The sequence below is a fragment of the Sitodiplosis mosellana genome, unplaced genomic scaffold, assembly GCF_009176505.1.
Source record: "Sitodiplosis mosellana isolate CC-2019 unplaced genomic scaffold, AAFC_SMos_1.0 Smas_scaffold_3, whole genome shotgun sequence".
Taxonomy (NCBI): Eukaryota; Metazoa; Arthropoda; class Insecta; order Diptera; family Cecidomyiidae; genus Sitodiplosis; species Sitodiplosis mosellana.
In genome coordinates, this window is record NW_022595246.1 from 2,696,049 (window position 1) to 2,710,167 (window position 14,119).

The window sequence follows — 14,119 nt, forward strand, 5'->3', positions numbered from 1 at the left end:
GTTCACTCGCCCGTCGTTGATCAACCACCACGAATACCGGCCCGCTACGAAAGTATGATTCACGACGATCGAAACTATGAGCAAATCGAAAATATTACAAGCGCTTGGAAAACGTTGGGCGTAAATGATGTTCGACATACGGAAAATTCGAGCACAATTGAAGATGAAATTACCGAATTCGTTTGGCAACGATCGCAATCTCAGAAGGAGTTCGGTTCGGCTCGCAAAATGCCAGTCACTATGACTGCATATGAAGCTGAATTATTGTCGACGAGAAAGAAAAATGGCGACTACGATACGCTCAACTTTGAACCAAAAGCGAAGCCAATCAATCCAAATAATGACTATCGAACCATTGTGACAATTACAGCGCCGGCATACAAGAAGCAAACATCGCAACCGATCACATCGAATGATTATGAGATTATTGGCGATTGTGCAACGATTACAACCAACGCTACCAACACCACCACGTCGACCACCAACAATGGCAAGCCAACGATTGAACCGAAGCCATATCGTTTGGCCGACGACAGTCATATGGGATATGGGGTACTTCGAAAACCAATAACAAATATCAATTCGTCGCCGAAATCACCAACATCCAACGATTCAAATACAATCGGCATCGGAACCTCGTCTAGCGCCGACGATCTCGTCAATCATCGAAAATTCAATGGCCTCAATTATGCCATTGTCAATAAATCCAATCAAGTTTGATTTCTATGAGAAATTGAAGCTGAAAATAAACTAAACACTAGCCATACATAAACAAATAAAAGACGTGTAAGCATATCGCTACCATTTCCATTAGCGAGATTAGAGAGAAGAAGGAGAATAAATCGAAAACTGTCTTGAACAAGCACTCATGTATTTTAGTCATGTATCACTATCGTTTAGTCATAAAACATTAAGAAGACCTTATTCTACTTCCGCATCTAGATAAAAATGAAATTTTTATTTTGATTTCAAGAATTTTTTTTAAATTTGCATTTTGAAGCAGCTATATAACAGTGTGACATTTCTATTCAATGTAAATGTTTAATTGTAAATTGTGTGAACAGAATTTTTTTTCAATGTTTCGGCAGCTATGTATCCATTTCGAACCCATAACCATGTTTCTTTTTTTAAATATTTACTTGAGATAAATTATTGTTGAGTCATACATGTGAAGAATGTGTGACTTTAATTTTATCTTTCAAAATTCGTGTCGACAATAATTAAGAGCGTTTAACTGGTGGACTGTGATGATTTGAAAAAATTAATTAATGCATAAACTTCACAATTTGATTGTTTATCGGTCTGAATTTCGATTTTCAGTAGGATATATGTAAATAATAGTGTGTGTGTGTGTGTGTGAGAGAGAGAGAGAGAGAGAGAGGGAGAAACTACTTAATTTTGCAAATGAGAAATAACTGATGTGAGCGAAAGGGAGAGATCGATATCTAGTATATAAAGAGATAAAATGCAAAAGTATATAAATATAAAACCATGTATTTGCCATACATACACAGTCTCAATCAAATGCATTACTTAAAGTAAAACACAGAAGCCAATTCCAAAATACAGATGAACTGAAATTCACATTCATTCCGAACGAAAAAGAAGATTTTGTTTAAATTAAGACTTTATCATAGTTTTTACATACAATCAAACATTGTGCCACATTGCACCATCCGACGGTGTCGTATCAGGTAGAAAAACAATGCATTCGAATGGCACAAAGTGTTTTGTGCTGCACAATTCCATAATAAATTGTATCAAGTCTTCGTTAAGATTCAAACTTTCAAAAAAAATTCAACACTTTACTGCTTTTAGTCATTACATTGTATTTTTTTAACGCAATAAATACAGATTTTATGTGAAATTTGAGTTTTTTCAGTTTCCATTTAGGATTTTTTCTTATGTTTTAGATATTTTTTTTTCTTATTGGACTTAAACAATAATTTTTATTGGAAGTAGACATGCCCAAGTGATAAGGGAGGTTAGAATATACTAAACACAGTTTACGTGATGGCCACGGAACGGGTAAGGTATGGATCATAAAGGTATGTGACTCTTGGATTGATTCGGCTGCAGACGACAACGCATTTACGGTTGAGTGCGTTTTTATCACAAATCGCGCTCTAAACATATAGATGCCTGCGTATGTAAATTAGAAGCATCGGAATGTAGACCATCCTACAATGACTATGGTGATTCATACGTTTATCATCTCACGTTCTTCTATTTATGTATTTTTCATCATTATTATTATTAGAGAGTACTTTCAACCGCAACGGAACGGAACGGAACGGAACAATAAAGCGCACCGACGGTCGCTACTGATGATTCATAATACATTAACATTAACATTATAAAAGGTAAGAAAAAGCATAACTGGATCTTCTTTTTTGCTCTCCCTCTTTCATCACACTTGTGAATGTTATTTTAATTATTGAGCCACACTGTCACTTCGGCTTGTTGCCTATCGCATTGCCTACGGCGAAAAAGATCCTATTTTATTTTTGTCAAAAAAAACGAAGCAATAGAAATCATGGCCATGAATATGTATGCGTTTTTTTGTATTCATATTTATTTGGTTATTGAACCAATCCAATAGAGCATTTGATGAATAGTTTGCTGGAGGGACAAAAATACAATCTTGGTAAAATTAAATCTTCATTTTTTTCGATATTTTTGTTTTTTCTGCATGATACAAAAGAGATTTAAAGATTACCAATTTTCGGGTGAATAATTATTGAAAAGACACCGAGTGGCGTCGAAAAGAGCGTTTGCATGAATAAAAACCACAGACACATTTGTATTGATCAAATCAAACAACTTTTTTAAGCTTGTTCTTATTTTTCCCCTTTTTATTCGTTTTTTTTGTCAAATTCTAAATGGAAGAGCATATTAATTATGCGTTATTCAACAATAATTGGCAAAATAACAGTAGTATCTAGGAGTCAGTAGTGTTAAAGTCATTCGAGACGAAGAAAAATAATTCCAACATTAAAATATACCATTCAAAATATAAGTTCAACTATCAACAATTCGGTAACATCAGAAATTCTGATTCAGAATACATTTTATCGCTACGCTACGTACAGAGAATTAAGTATAATTGCGATTTGCGGTTAATGAAAATGAAAAACATTGATAAGTCGCTGTATAAAGCTGTTGAATCGAGTGCGGAATATGGCATTTACTGAGTGTCTTTTGACCTAGACATAAAAACGGTTTGTACTTTTGAGTAATCATAAAAATATACAGCAATGTTCCGAACTAATTAAGTGATAAGGTGAAATAATCTATGATAATTTCACTCTTTTTTTTTCAAACCTAATCTTCTGCATAAAATTTACTGTAATGAAATGTAGTCAAGGTACTATACAATTTTAAGTATACCTATGAAAAAATGGAATTGTTTCAATTCATATTGCATAATAAATCTACTATCTTCTAGCTTTTTTTCCTGTTCTAAACTGAACTTTCACTGCTAGTTTTCTTTCTTCGTTCGTAGAATGTCCGTAACTTTTTGCTTGATTGTCTGAGCTTTCTTCGAGAGATCTTCCAACAGAGCCGGTTTCTCTTCGTTTTGTTCTTCAGATGATGCTTCTTTCACAATTTTGCTTTTCTTTAGTTCGTCCGACAGTTTGACGGTTTTGTTTTCGTCGGCTGATTTCTCTTCCGATTTTATGTCACCTTCGGCTGTCTTCTTCTCTTTTTCATCACTCTCAGCTGTTTTTTCGTCAGTTTTTTTCTCATCGTCAATTGATTTCTTATCAGCTGTTTTATTTCGAATGCCAAAGAATTCACCGAATGAAGTGCGTTGAACTGTTTCCCCTTTTTCCGCCAAAATCTCTTCGATATTCCGTTTGCCATCCAAATCGGTGAACCTAAGATAATATATATAATGAATAACCGCATATATTCCAAATATATGATGATGGATAAATACCATTTTAAATTATCGGCAATGAGATGATTATTTTGGCACTTGTCACACCGTACAATTACAACACCCAGCGTATAAGCGACTTTCGAAATAGTCTTGCTATTTCGAGTATTACATACTTTGCATGTATAGGCCAGGTATAATTTCGTGTCAATCTTCCCCAGTTCGGATTTGAATTCCAATTGCAATTCACGACTTGCTTCACTAATGGATTTTGGAAACTTTTCCTTTGCATCGATGGGCTTGGCTTTTAAATCTTTTGAATAAAATTGGACCGATTGCGTCAGCCGTATGGCATTGATATGTTTGACTAGATTCTCATTGATGTGATTCTGATATTTAACGGAATTATTAAATTCATTGACTACATTAAGCGTCCGAGACGCTGCTCTACGAAAACTAAACATTTTATCGTGTGCACTTAAACAAACCAAGCGATTGTTATTGTTTTTAATGTGGAAGCTCACATGTCTTACTGTAACATGATATTATTTTTTTCTTTCTTTTACCAACACTGATGGCCATACAAATATACATTTATTGGCAATCGCACAAGGTGCAGTAGTACCGCATTTTGAGTGTCAAATCTCAAGCACACTGCAAAATCTGCTACGTTTAACTGTCAAAGTCAACGAATGTTCTACGTGAAGTTGCTGATATTCAACACGCACACCAACTTACATCGAGTAGCAAACATACGCTCACATACATGAAAATGCGCCCAAACAACCGAGATGCAAATGCGTGTATGTGTTCGATGAATACATCAAACAATGACCGAAACTCGTAGAACAAGCAACCAACAGAACACCATCCCAAAACCATAAAAACAACATTTTTTTTACTTCTCTATCTCCTTTTTTTCGGTTCATTTTTTCAATTCTCGGAAAATTTGTACATCAACAGTTTATTTCATCATTGTTTTGTGTGAATTTTGTGGACTAAAGTGCGAGTGAAGTGGAAATAGAGAAAAAAAAAGAACGATGGGAAAAATAAGCAAATCGTCGTTTTGATTATTACGCCGATTGATTACAATGTCGTGATGCTGTTTGCATCTGTTATTTGGATTAAATGCAATACACGGAACAACATGGACAATGTAGCATCTTGAACAATAACAAATATTTCCCAAAATTATTGTGCATCATTCTTTCAAATCAAATCAATTTTGTTCGTTTACTTTGAATTTGTGTATATCGGTGTCTATTGATTTTGGGTGTGTATATAGATTTGTGCTTGCGCTGATATTACCGATTGATTTTTATTACAAAGAAGTAGAAAAGACACACAAGGGAAGCTCAATGTAAATGCTGGGCTGTGCAGCGTTTGGTGTGCTATCCGCTCATAATGCCCAACAATTTTTTACTCATTTTATTGTTGGTCTGCGCCAGTTTGTGCTCTATTTTTGCCGAAAATATCGAAAGTAATCACAGTGATTGCCCCGAAAAATGCGTTTGCAGCCGAGTCGGCCAAAGTTTGTTGAAAGTGAAGTGCGGCGGTTCACCACAAATTAAACTCACCAGCATCAAAGAAATCAATTTTCATCATATCAAATATGATGTGGTGCAATTGTAAGTTTATGAAGCATCTTTTTTTTAATTGGACACAACAATGGGTCAAAAAATTGTCGTTTTCAATGAAAAATGTTCATTCGATGTTGACCATTTCCATTCTGTTTGCCGTTTAGTGCTGTTTGTTATTGTTCCTTGGTAAAATCCATATTGTTCTCAAATATTTGTTTATATCTTCTGTGTCTTAGGGATTTGAGTAAGAACCAAATATCAACGATCGATGCGATTGATTTTGCTAATTTCACGAATCTAAGACGTTTGGATTTGGGCGAAAATTCATTGCGAATCGTCGACAACAACACTTTTGGCGAAATCAAATCATTGGAGAAGCTCAAGCTATCACTAAATTTAATCGTACACATATTCCAAGGTGCCTTCGATGGTTTACCGCAACTGAAGCAATTGTAAGCATATTTTTCTTTTGTAAACTTTTTTTTTCGTTAGTAATTGTTGAATTTCTCATTTGTCTTAAGTTCGGACTCAGTTCGAAATAGTTAAATTGTCTTCTGTAGAAAGAGGTTGAGTTCATAAAGAAGAGATTTACCATATGTTTAAATAATTCAAAATAATATTTTTTCTAGCCTAAAATACAAAATATAGTTTAAAAGATTCAATTAATTTAAATCGAAATCGATAAAAAAAATTGTGATTATTTTTCCGTTTAGGAATATTTCGGGAAATCCGTTAGCATGCGATTGCAATTTGCTATGGCTGATTCCGTGGTCATCGAATATGTCGGTGAAACTTCAACCGCCACCGAAATGCGAAACTCCGGCTGCATTTCGTGGTTTGTTGGTGAAAAAGTTGAAAGTTGGACAGGATTTGCATTGCGACACACAAGTGCAACCATTGCTTGAATTAAAACCCGACCAAGACCAGGTAAAAACCGGTCAACGTTTCTCTTTTAAAATACCGAAAAATGATAGAAATTGAACGAATTTCGAAATAATTGTGTATTTCATAATTTTCAGCTTGTGTTCGAAGGTGATCGATTAACATTGCGATGTCGTGCTCCACGCGTGGCTGTCGGTTCTCCAACGGATTCCGAAGATCTGCCAGCTCAATCGCATGTATTTTGGGGTTGGTCAGAGCAAATACTCGAGCCAAACTCCACCGATGACATCATTTACCACGATCCATTGAAAAAGTTTCCATCGATTCAGATCGATGCCCGTCATTTATCAGACAGTGGTCTCTTAGATTCAATCCTAACGATACCGTATGTTACTCGAAATCATACCGGCACATGGGATTGTCGACTCCGATCGGATCAGGCGAGCTTATCACGCAACATAGCCGTTTTGATTATATCCGAAAAAACCACATATTGTCCAGCTCAAGAGACATCAAATAACAAAGGAAAATACTCGTGGCCCCGAACGATTCGCGGCAGAGTCGTCAAACTGCCGTGCTTGGATGAGGACGACGAAGAAACTGGTGCAATTGCTACGTATCGATGCAGTAATACCGGCGAATGGACCGACTTAAATACAAATCAATGTCCATACATCGACGAAATGACCAAAGTCTTGGAGCAATTTGCCAAATTGAATTTCTCGTTCGCACGAGGGAGCATTTTAGAGAGTGCCATACGCCTACGGAACTACACAAATATTGAATCCGGAGTCAATCCATTCACCGATCCAATGGACATCATTTTCATTGCAAAAACCATTGTCAACTACTTGGAATTTGTAACGTTTGAAAAGGATTTAGCAACGATACTTTTGGACATCGTGTCGCAAACGATGAAATTAGGGCCGATGTTGCTTCAAAATGCCCAAAACATGGATTCAGCGTGTTCGAAAATGGTTGATGCTGCCGAAACGGCAGCAGAGTTTGTGCAACCGCCAGCACAAAAAGAGAATTTAGCGATGGAAGTGTTTCGCGTGCGAACCGATAATTTTGCTGGTATCACGTGCTCATGGTTCAAAACGGAGGACTCATTTGAAAAGCATGAGAAACGTCTCTTCCAGTGCAATGCCGCCACGAATGGTCAAGGTGTTGGAATCTACGAACGTCATGTTGAAGCGGCCATTCAAATTCCGGCCACGATTTTCAACTCAGCCGTCGGTTTCAATCCAGCCACGATTTCTACGCAGAAATTACTTGTGTCAGTATTCGGAGATAGTGGATTTTTTCCGCATAACAAAACAACAACGCCATTCCATGTGAAATCGTGTGTGATTGGTGCCAAAATATCGCAACGAATTGAGAATCTAACTGAACCGATATATGTCATGATTCGACCGTATCCATATCACAATGAGATAAGTGCACCGCGACCCGTTTGGTGGAATCCAGATTTGAATGACGGCAATGGTGGCTGGACGTTGGACGCTTGTCAATCGCCGCAGCTTCAGCATGGATTGCTTGTGTTTACTTGCGATCGCCTCGGATACTATGGTCTTCTTCAGCACACAAAATTCCTAAATGATTTTGTGGACGAACGAGCAGGTGCTCGCTTTCGTTTGTCACCGCCTGCATTCTACATCGGCAGTTCAATATTGTTCATTTGTACTTGGATTAACATTGCGACGTATTTAGCGGCTGGGAATGCGATTCAAATGGCCCGCCGCTCAAGACATGCTCTCGTCAACACCTGGTTGTCAATGTCATTGCTCAGTTTCGTATTTACCGTTGGCATTTATCAAACCGAAAACTATAAAATGTGCCAAGTGTTCGGCATTGCCATCCACTATTTCAGTTTATGTGTTTTACTGTGGATGTGCGTGAGTGCAAGTGCTATGTACAAGCGAATTTCGAAGCTATCACGATCGGCCGAGCGAAATTTATCGATTCCATCCGATGAATCGCCCAAGGAGCGTGTAGGCAGTAAACCAATTCTTGGTTTGTATCTCGTTGGCTATGGCATTGCGATGATCATTTGCGGCATTAGCGGTGCGGTGAATATTCAAGAGTACGCCTCATATTCCTTCTGTTTCTTTGATTCTCGTCCATCATTGGGCGCCATTTATGTGCCAGGCATCATTTTACTGCTATTTTTAATAATCGCATACTTTTCCATCAAATGCAACATGTCAACCACGGACGATGTTGGCCATATGTCAGAAGGAACCCAAGCAACTGAAAATGTCGACTTGGACTTGCTCGAACCAAGTCTTTCGCAGCACAATGCAACCGTCGATCGATACCAAAGTATAAGTTTGAGTATGCCCACATCAAGCATTCAAGATGACTTGGAACACTCGAACAGTGCTCAGCTAAAGGCTCATGTTATTGTGTTGATTTTGTACTTAATCACATGGATTTCGGCTGCAATTAGCATCGCCAATCCATTCACTGATCAAATTATAACGTACGAAGAAGAGATTTTCAGTATTGCTTTTGCCACTTCAGCCATATTTCTCAGTTTATTTTTGATATTCTTCTATTGTGTGGCGCGCAGTGATGTTCGGAATCAATGGAGCATGTTCAGTTGCCGTAATTTCGGCCGTGGACAATGTTGCCGCACCCGAAGTGTGTCAGACACAAAAGATTCGACCAACGGTCCAGTGGTTACATACCAAAATACTACGGGAACACTTCGATCGTCATCCCGTTCAAATAGTCAATGCTCGAAAAATCGACCGCCAAGCAATGGTATGCTGGGAAAAGCGTACGAGCTGAATACACAGACGCTCAATCGAGCCAATAGCCCGAATGGTGCGAGCAAAATTGGAAATGGCCATAATGTAAACTTAGTTTTAATGCATCGCCAGCAGTTCATGTCTGGTTCGATGACTGGGCCCGCTTCTGAGGTTGGCATCGACATGTTTTACAATCCAAATCAAATAAATGTCGCCCGAAAGTTCTTTAAAAAACAAAAACGACTACAAAAACGCAATAATTTCGAACTGCAACGAAATCGCGATGTGGAAAGTATGAGCGATGCTTCGTCGATGGTATCGTATCCTCGGCAACAGCCGATTTCCATGTTCAGTTCGAACAGTAAGGTGAATAACACAAATATTCATGTTGATCCGAAGAATTTCACTGATAACTCATTCAGCAAAGAGAGCATCGGTGCGATTAATGCCGATATTTCTGGCAAGTCGACAAATTTAAATCCAAACATTTTGTCAGACAGTTGTAATGAGAGTGATTTGGTGGACACCGACCGTATTATCATTGGTGCGGAAAATCTACGTGCCATCACACAAAATCGAGCGAAAATCAATAATACGGCCGTTCAGTCGACATCACAAATGGTTGCAAATATCTATACAAATATTCCGGAGACGATACAGCCGCAACATGAAATCGTAACGATGCGAGCCGACGATAAGTACGGCAAACAAAAACCGATTTTCGATGAAGAAGATGAAAATATTGATGATAAAACATCGCTAATCGCTGCTAATGAATTGCAAGAAAATCTTGAAACCGAGCCATTGTGCAACGATTCAAATCCAACCGATACATCGATCGATGATCAATCGGTGAAAACGTTGCCGACATGCATCGAACGGTCGGCCAGTAGCCCAATCAAAGCAATGAATACAATTGGTTTGCCAACCATTTCCGTCACCGATTTGAATGACAGCTTCGATCATACCAATTCAAGTCGATGTGAAGAGAGCGATTTACTGCTACTCGATCCAAACGAAGAGTATATCTCAACTCCACTGGAGATTTCATCACAGCCACAAGATTTTTTGTATCCGATTCGAAAAACCAAATCGCTGTGCAATGTGGCGCCCGATGATGATTTCCCAGTGAGTTCAATAGAGAGTCAAACGCGAAGTATTTCATGTACAAATATGTGCTTGTTTGGTGCGCCGACGATACAAGGTTTTGCATCGGTAATTAATGAATCATACCCAGCCAGCAGTAGTCCGGTGTTGATATCGCCGAGCCTTTGTGATATTAACGAAATGGTGCAGCCAATTCTATCACCTCAGGTGAAGCCATCCACATCAAATGGCATTGTGCATAGTTTTCAAAATCGTCGCATCCATCTCGAGAGCACACCCGCTGGCAGCGAGAACAGTTTGTACTTTGAACGGAATGGAATATCACGTCATTTCACATCGAGCCCAACATGTGAAAGTGATATCAACTATCAAAATTCCGAGCTAAGCATACGAAGTCATGAGTTGTATGCGCCGCAGCCAGATAATGATCTCAATTTGACGCTAACGGGAGATAGTTCACAGTTTTTCGCTTATCAACCGTCGGAAATCAGTGATTTTGATTTGGACGATGATTTCAGCGGGCATCTACGATCTCGAGCCGAGGAGCGACTACTCGGTAGTGGTGGCAATACGGCGGGCAGACGCACCGCAATCGCTCCCACCGAATCGGATATTGAAAATGATGAGAATGAGGATATTTTAAACGATAGCCAGTCGTCAATAGACGAACTGTATCAGCAAATCACAAGAGGCTCAGTGCGAAAAGCACCCATTCATAAAGTAGAGGTCGAAGAAGAGGAGAGCAGTCAAAGCAGTGTTATTTCATTCGTTGAACCATCCACCGAACAACGATAAAAAATGCTTTATATAGATTGCTTTGTTTTTTTGTTTTTATACAGCTTTGCCAATTCCTTCCGCAGCATAGATCAATTTGTTCGTAACAAGTCTAACACTTCCGCAGTTATAATTTGCCAAGAAATTATTATATACTTCCATATGCCATTTTCAATTATCCAATTTTATTGAGAACAATCTATTTATACACAGAAAAAAAACAAACACACACGATCGATTAGGTTTAATGTGTCGTATTTAAGAAACCGTTTTTTTCGAATCATATATTTAAGTATTTATATTAAATACTAACGTTTAGGTGTTGATCGCATGAAGCATAATTGTAGAAACTATTTACATGAAACTGAGAGAACAAAAAGTTAGAAAGATAGAGAAAATAATATTGGATATTGCCTATTATATAAATTCGATTGCATACAACGAACACACGTCAATTTTATAACACGGAAGCTATTTTAGTGTTTGAGACAGAAAAGAAAGAAAAAAGAAATTGCGCTTTGATTCGCTTTAGATGTTTAATATTTAACACTTTATTTATTTAAGTTAGACTTTTCAGTTCGATAACAATCGCATTAATAAGGACTTTAGACAGATAATAATTTTCATTTTTTTTTAAGTCGCAGCTAATAATTCAGTTTACTCAGTCAGACAGCTACAGATATTTTTTTTCTATTTGAGTATTTTGATCGTGAACATATGGAACATCTATTTCTGAACTGACCTCTCCAAATGATAATAATTATTAAATACAAAAAAAATGAGATTCCCCATCATTTCGTTTTCAGTTCAGTTAAATTGAGTTGAATTTTAAAGACTGTGTAATCATTTTCAATGCAATAAAATAAAACGGATAAGTTGAAAAAAAAGATCGATGGATTTTTCCACTATTTAACATTAAATTTTATTTTAACATTGAATCTAAACATAATTTTAAATCTTTTCTGAAATGAAAAAAAAACAATTTCCCAGAATAAATACGTATATTCATTTGATGAAATCTAGTACGTCAACAGCGACTGTGTACTACACCTACTATATTGTTTGACAGCATCGAACACATTGGACCAATAACGTTTTTTTTTCGGCTTGTAACCAACTTAACGGAGGTTGGTCGTGACTTTTTTTCACTCATTCGTAAGACGTATAAGTCACAAGAACATCCCCAATAAAATCGGTGAATAATTGAATTTTTGTCAGTGAAAACTTTGATTTAATCAATTTCTCAGTTAGCAAACATGAATGTGATTACAAAGTCGGGTAATTTAGCACCATACTTGCGTGGTACAACGCAAGTGGTTGCCAACAATGTGAAAATTTCAACACCCGTGAATGCAGCAGGTGAGCTCTCGGTTCCAAAAACATTCGACATCATTAAAACCAAATCAAATAACTCGCTTGCAGCTCAAACTGTTGTCGTTGGTTGTAAGTAATGCCATTTAAAAAGTTTATTCAAATGCGCAAAATATTGTTTCGATGAATCGCAATGTGAATTACGACGTTTTTTTCTCTCTCGCTGCTTTGCAAAAGTGATTGCAGTATGTTACGTAATCAAAATTTATTCTCTTGTATTTTGACAGCTGCGAGTCAAGTGCGACTTTACTCAACTTCGCATCGTGATGTTAAAGTGCCATCTTTCGATGCTTACCGATGGGATCACAAGAAAGACGCAACCCGTGCCACCAACAATGAAAAGCAAATGAGCTACCATTACCTTATCACTGGAGGTTTGTACCACAAATGTCACTTTTGATTTGTTCTTGCATAACGTTTTTTTGTTTTGTTGTTATGGTTATGGTTTATTTTTTACTCTTTGTTGTTGTTTCACTCGCTTCAATAGGTTTGTGGGCAACTAGTTTGTACGCCGGTAAAAGCTCAGTACGCAGTCTTTGCGAATACATGGGTGCTGCCCGAGATGCTCTCAGTATGGGTTCCATTGAAATTAAATTGGGTGACATCCCCGAAGGAAAATCGGTCACATTCACATGGCGTGGTAAACCATTGTTTGTGCGTCACCGTGTCGACGCCGAAGTTGCCAAAGAAGAGGCCGTACCATTGAGCGAATTGAGAGATCCACAAACTGATTCAGTATGTTATTTACATTGCGATTCGTTGTAGATGAAAATAATATCATTTCGATTGTTTGCTCTCAAATGAAGAACAAAGAATGAACGGCAAAGAGTCATGATGACCAAATTCACTAAAAACCAATTTCATTGTTGTCCCTTTGCAGGAGCGTGTCAAGGATCCAAAATGGTTGATTGTTGTCGGCGTGTGCACTCATTTGGGTTGCGTACCAATTGCAAACGCTGGTGATTTCGGTGGTTATTATTGCCCGTGCCACGGTTCACATTACGATGCATCAGGTCGTATTCGCAAAGGTCCAGCTCCACTTAATCTAGAGGTTCCCGAATATCAATTCAAAGGAGACCTTGTCCTTGTCGGTTAAACATACAAATTATACACATAATAATTATCCAAACCAAAATGATAACTATTACCATTTGCTGCGTTTGTCCCAATATAAAATCTTAATAAATTGTAAAGAACAAATTGACAAGTAAGACCATATTTATCTGAACTATTTGGAGCGTACGGTAGACCGAATTAAATGGATTTTTCAATTTAAGTTTTCATGGATTTTGATTTTTTCTTTTTTTCTTTTTGATATGGGACATATAAACATTAAAAAAAATCAACAACAAAAATGAAAAGTCAATTGAAAAGTGACTTGATTTATTAATTTCACCATTTTTCAAATACTTGCATCATTACTCCTGTGCACTCTATTTTCTTGGACATTTTTTTAAAATAATTCATTCAACAATCTTGATTTTCTTTTGCAATAGCCATATTATTTCATATTTATTGGATTTGTAAATAATCAGAGTTGATAAATAAACGTGCAAAAAAGCATATTGAATTTGTGGTTTGCAAAAATTTCATTCCGAAGCGTTAGTTCAACTATTTTATACGTAGATGTCTGTGAACGAAGTTTGAGCTTTGAAGAGAAAAAAAAGCTTTTCAAAAACTTTCCATCCGGTTACTTGCTTTTCGGCTGCTTCGCGACTGTATTTCAATGTCAAGAATGATCGTCTTTTCTTGTTCGTAAACAAGAT

The 14,119-nt window shown here is 37.4% G+C and overlaps 4 protein-coding genes across 5 annotated transcripts; 3 read left to right on the forward strand and 1 right to left on the reverse strand.

Moving 5' to 3' along the window:
• The first annotated feature begins 6 nt into the window (after nt 1-6).
• LOC129566523 (uncharacterized) lies at nt 7-1,867 on the forward strand. The gene has a single exon (XM_055442562.1). The coding sequence runs from the start codon at nt 55-57 to the stop codon at nt 718-720; it is 666 nt and encodes a 221-aa protein (XP_055298537.1). The 5' UTR covers nt 7-54; the 3' UTR covers nt 721-1,867.
• A 957-nt stretch (nt 1,868-2,824) lies between these two features.
• On the reverse strand, nt 2,825-4,554 carry LOC129566519 (uncharacterized). Its single transcript, XM_055442552.1, has 2 exons — nt 3,944-4,554; nt 2,825-3,881 (listed from the first exon to the last, which is right to left on the reverse strand). The coding sequence occupies exons 1-2, from the start codon at nt 4,345-4,347 to the stop codon at nt 3,482-3,484; spliced, it is 804 nt and encodes a 267-aa protein (XP_055298527.1). The 5' UTR covers nt 4,348-4,554; the 3' UTR covers nt 2,825-3,481.
• A 128-nt stretch (nt 4,555-4,682) lies between these two features.
• On the forward strand, nt 4,683-11,869 carry LOC129566507 (adhesion G protein-coupled receptor A3). Its single transcript, XM_055442528.1, has 4 exons — nt 4,683-5,511; nt 5,700-5,915; nt 6,177-6,390; nt 6,483-11,869. Exons 1-4 carry the CDS (start codon nt 5,288-5,290, stop codon nt 11,001-11,003), a joined length of 5,175 nt encoding a protein of 1,724 aa, XP_055298503.1. The 5' UTR covers nt 4,683-5,287; the 3' UTR covers nt 11,004-11,869.
• A 222-nt stretch (nt 11,870-12,091) lies between these two features.
• LOC129566520 (cytochrome b-c1 complex subunit Rieske, mitochondrial) lies at nt 12,092-13,629 on the forward strand. 2 transcript variants are annotated; one of them, XM_055442553.1, is made up of 4 exons: nt 12,092-12,425; nt 12,581-12,727; nt 12,841-13,088; nt 13,234-13,629. In XM_055442553.1, the coding sequence occupies exons 1-4, from the start codon at nt 12,239-12,241 to the stop codon at nt 13,447-13,449; spliced, it is 798 nt and encodes a 265-aa protein (XP_055298528.1). In that variant the 5' UTR covers nt 12,092-12,238; the 3' UTR covers nt 13,450-13,629. The 2 variants fall into 2 exon arrangements, with proteins under 2 accessions (XP_055298528.1, XP_055298529.1); XM_055442554.1 differs by having other exon boundaries at nt 12,105-12,341.
• The last annotated feature ends 490 nt before the right edge of the window (nt 13,630-14,119 follow it).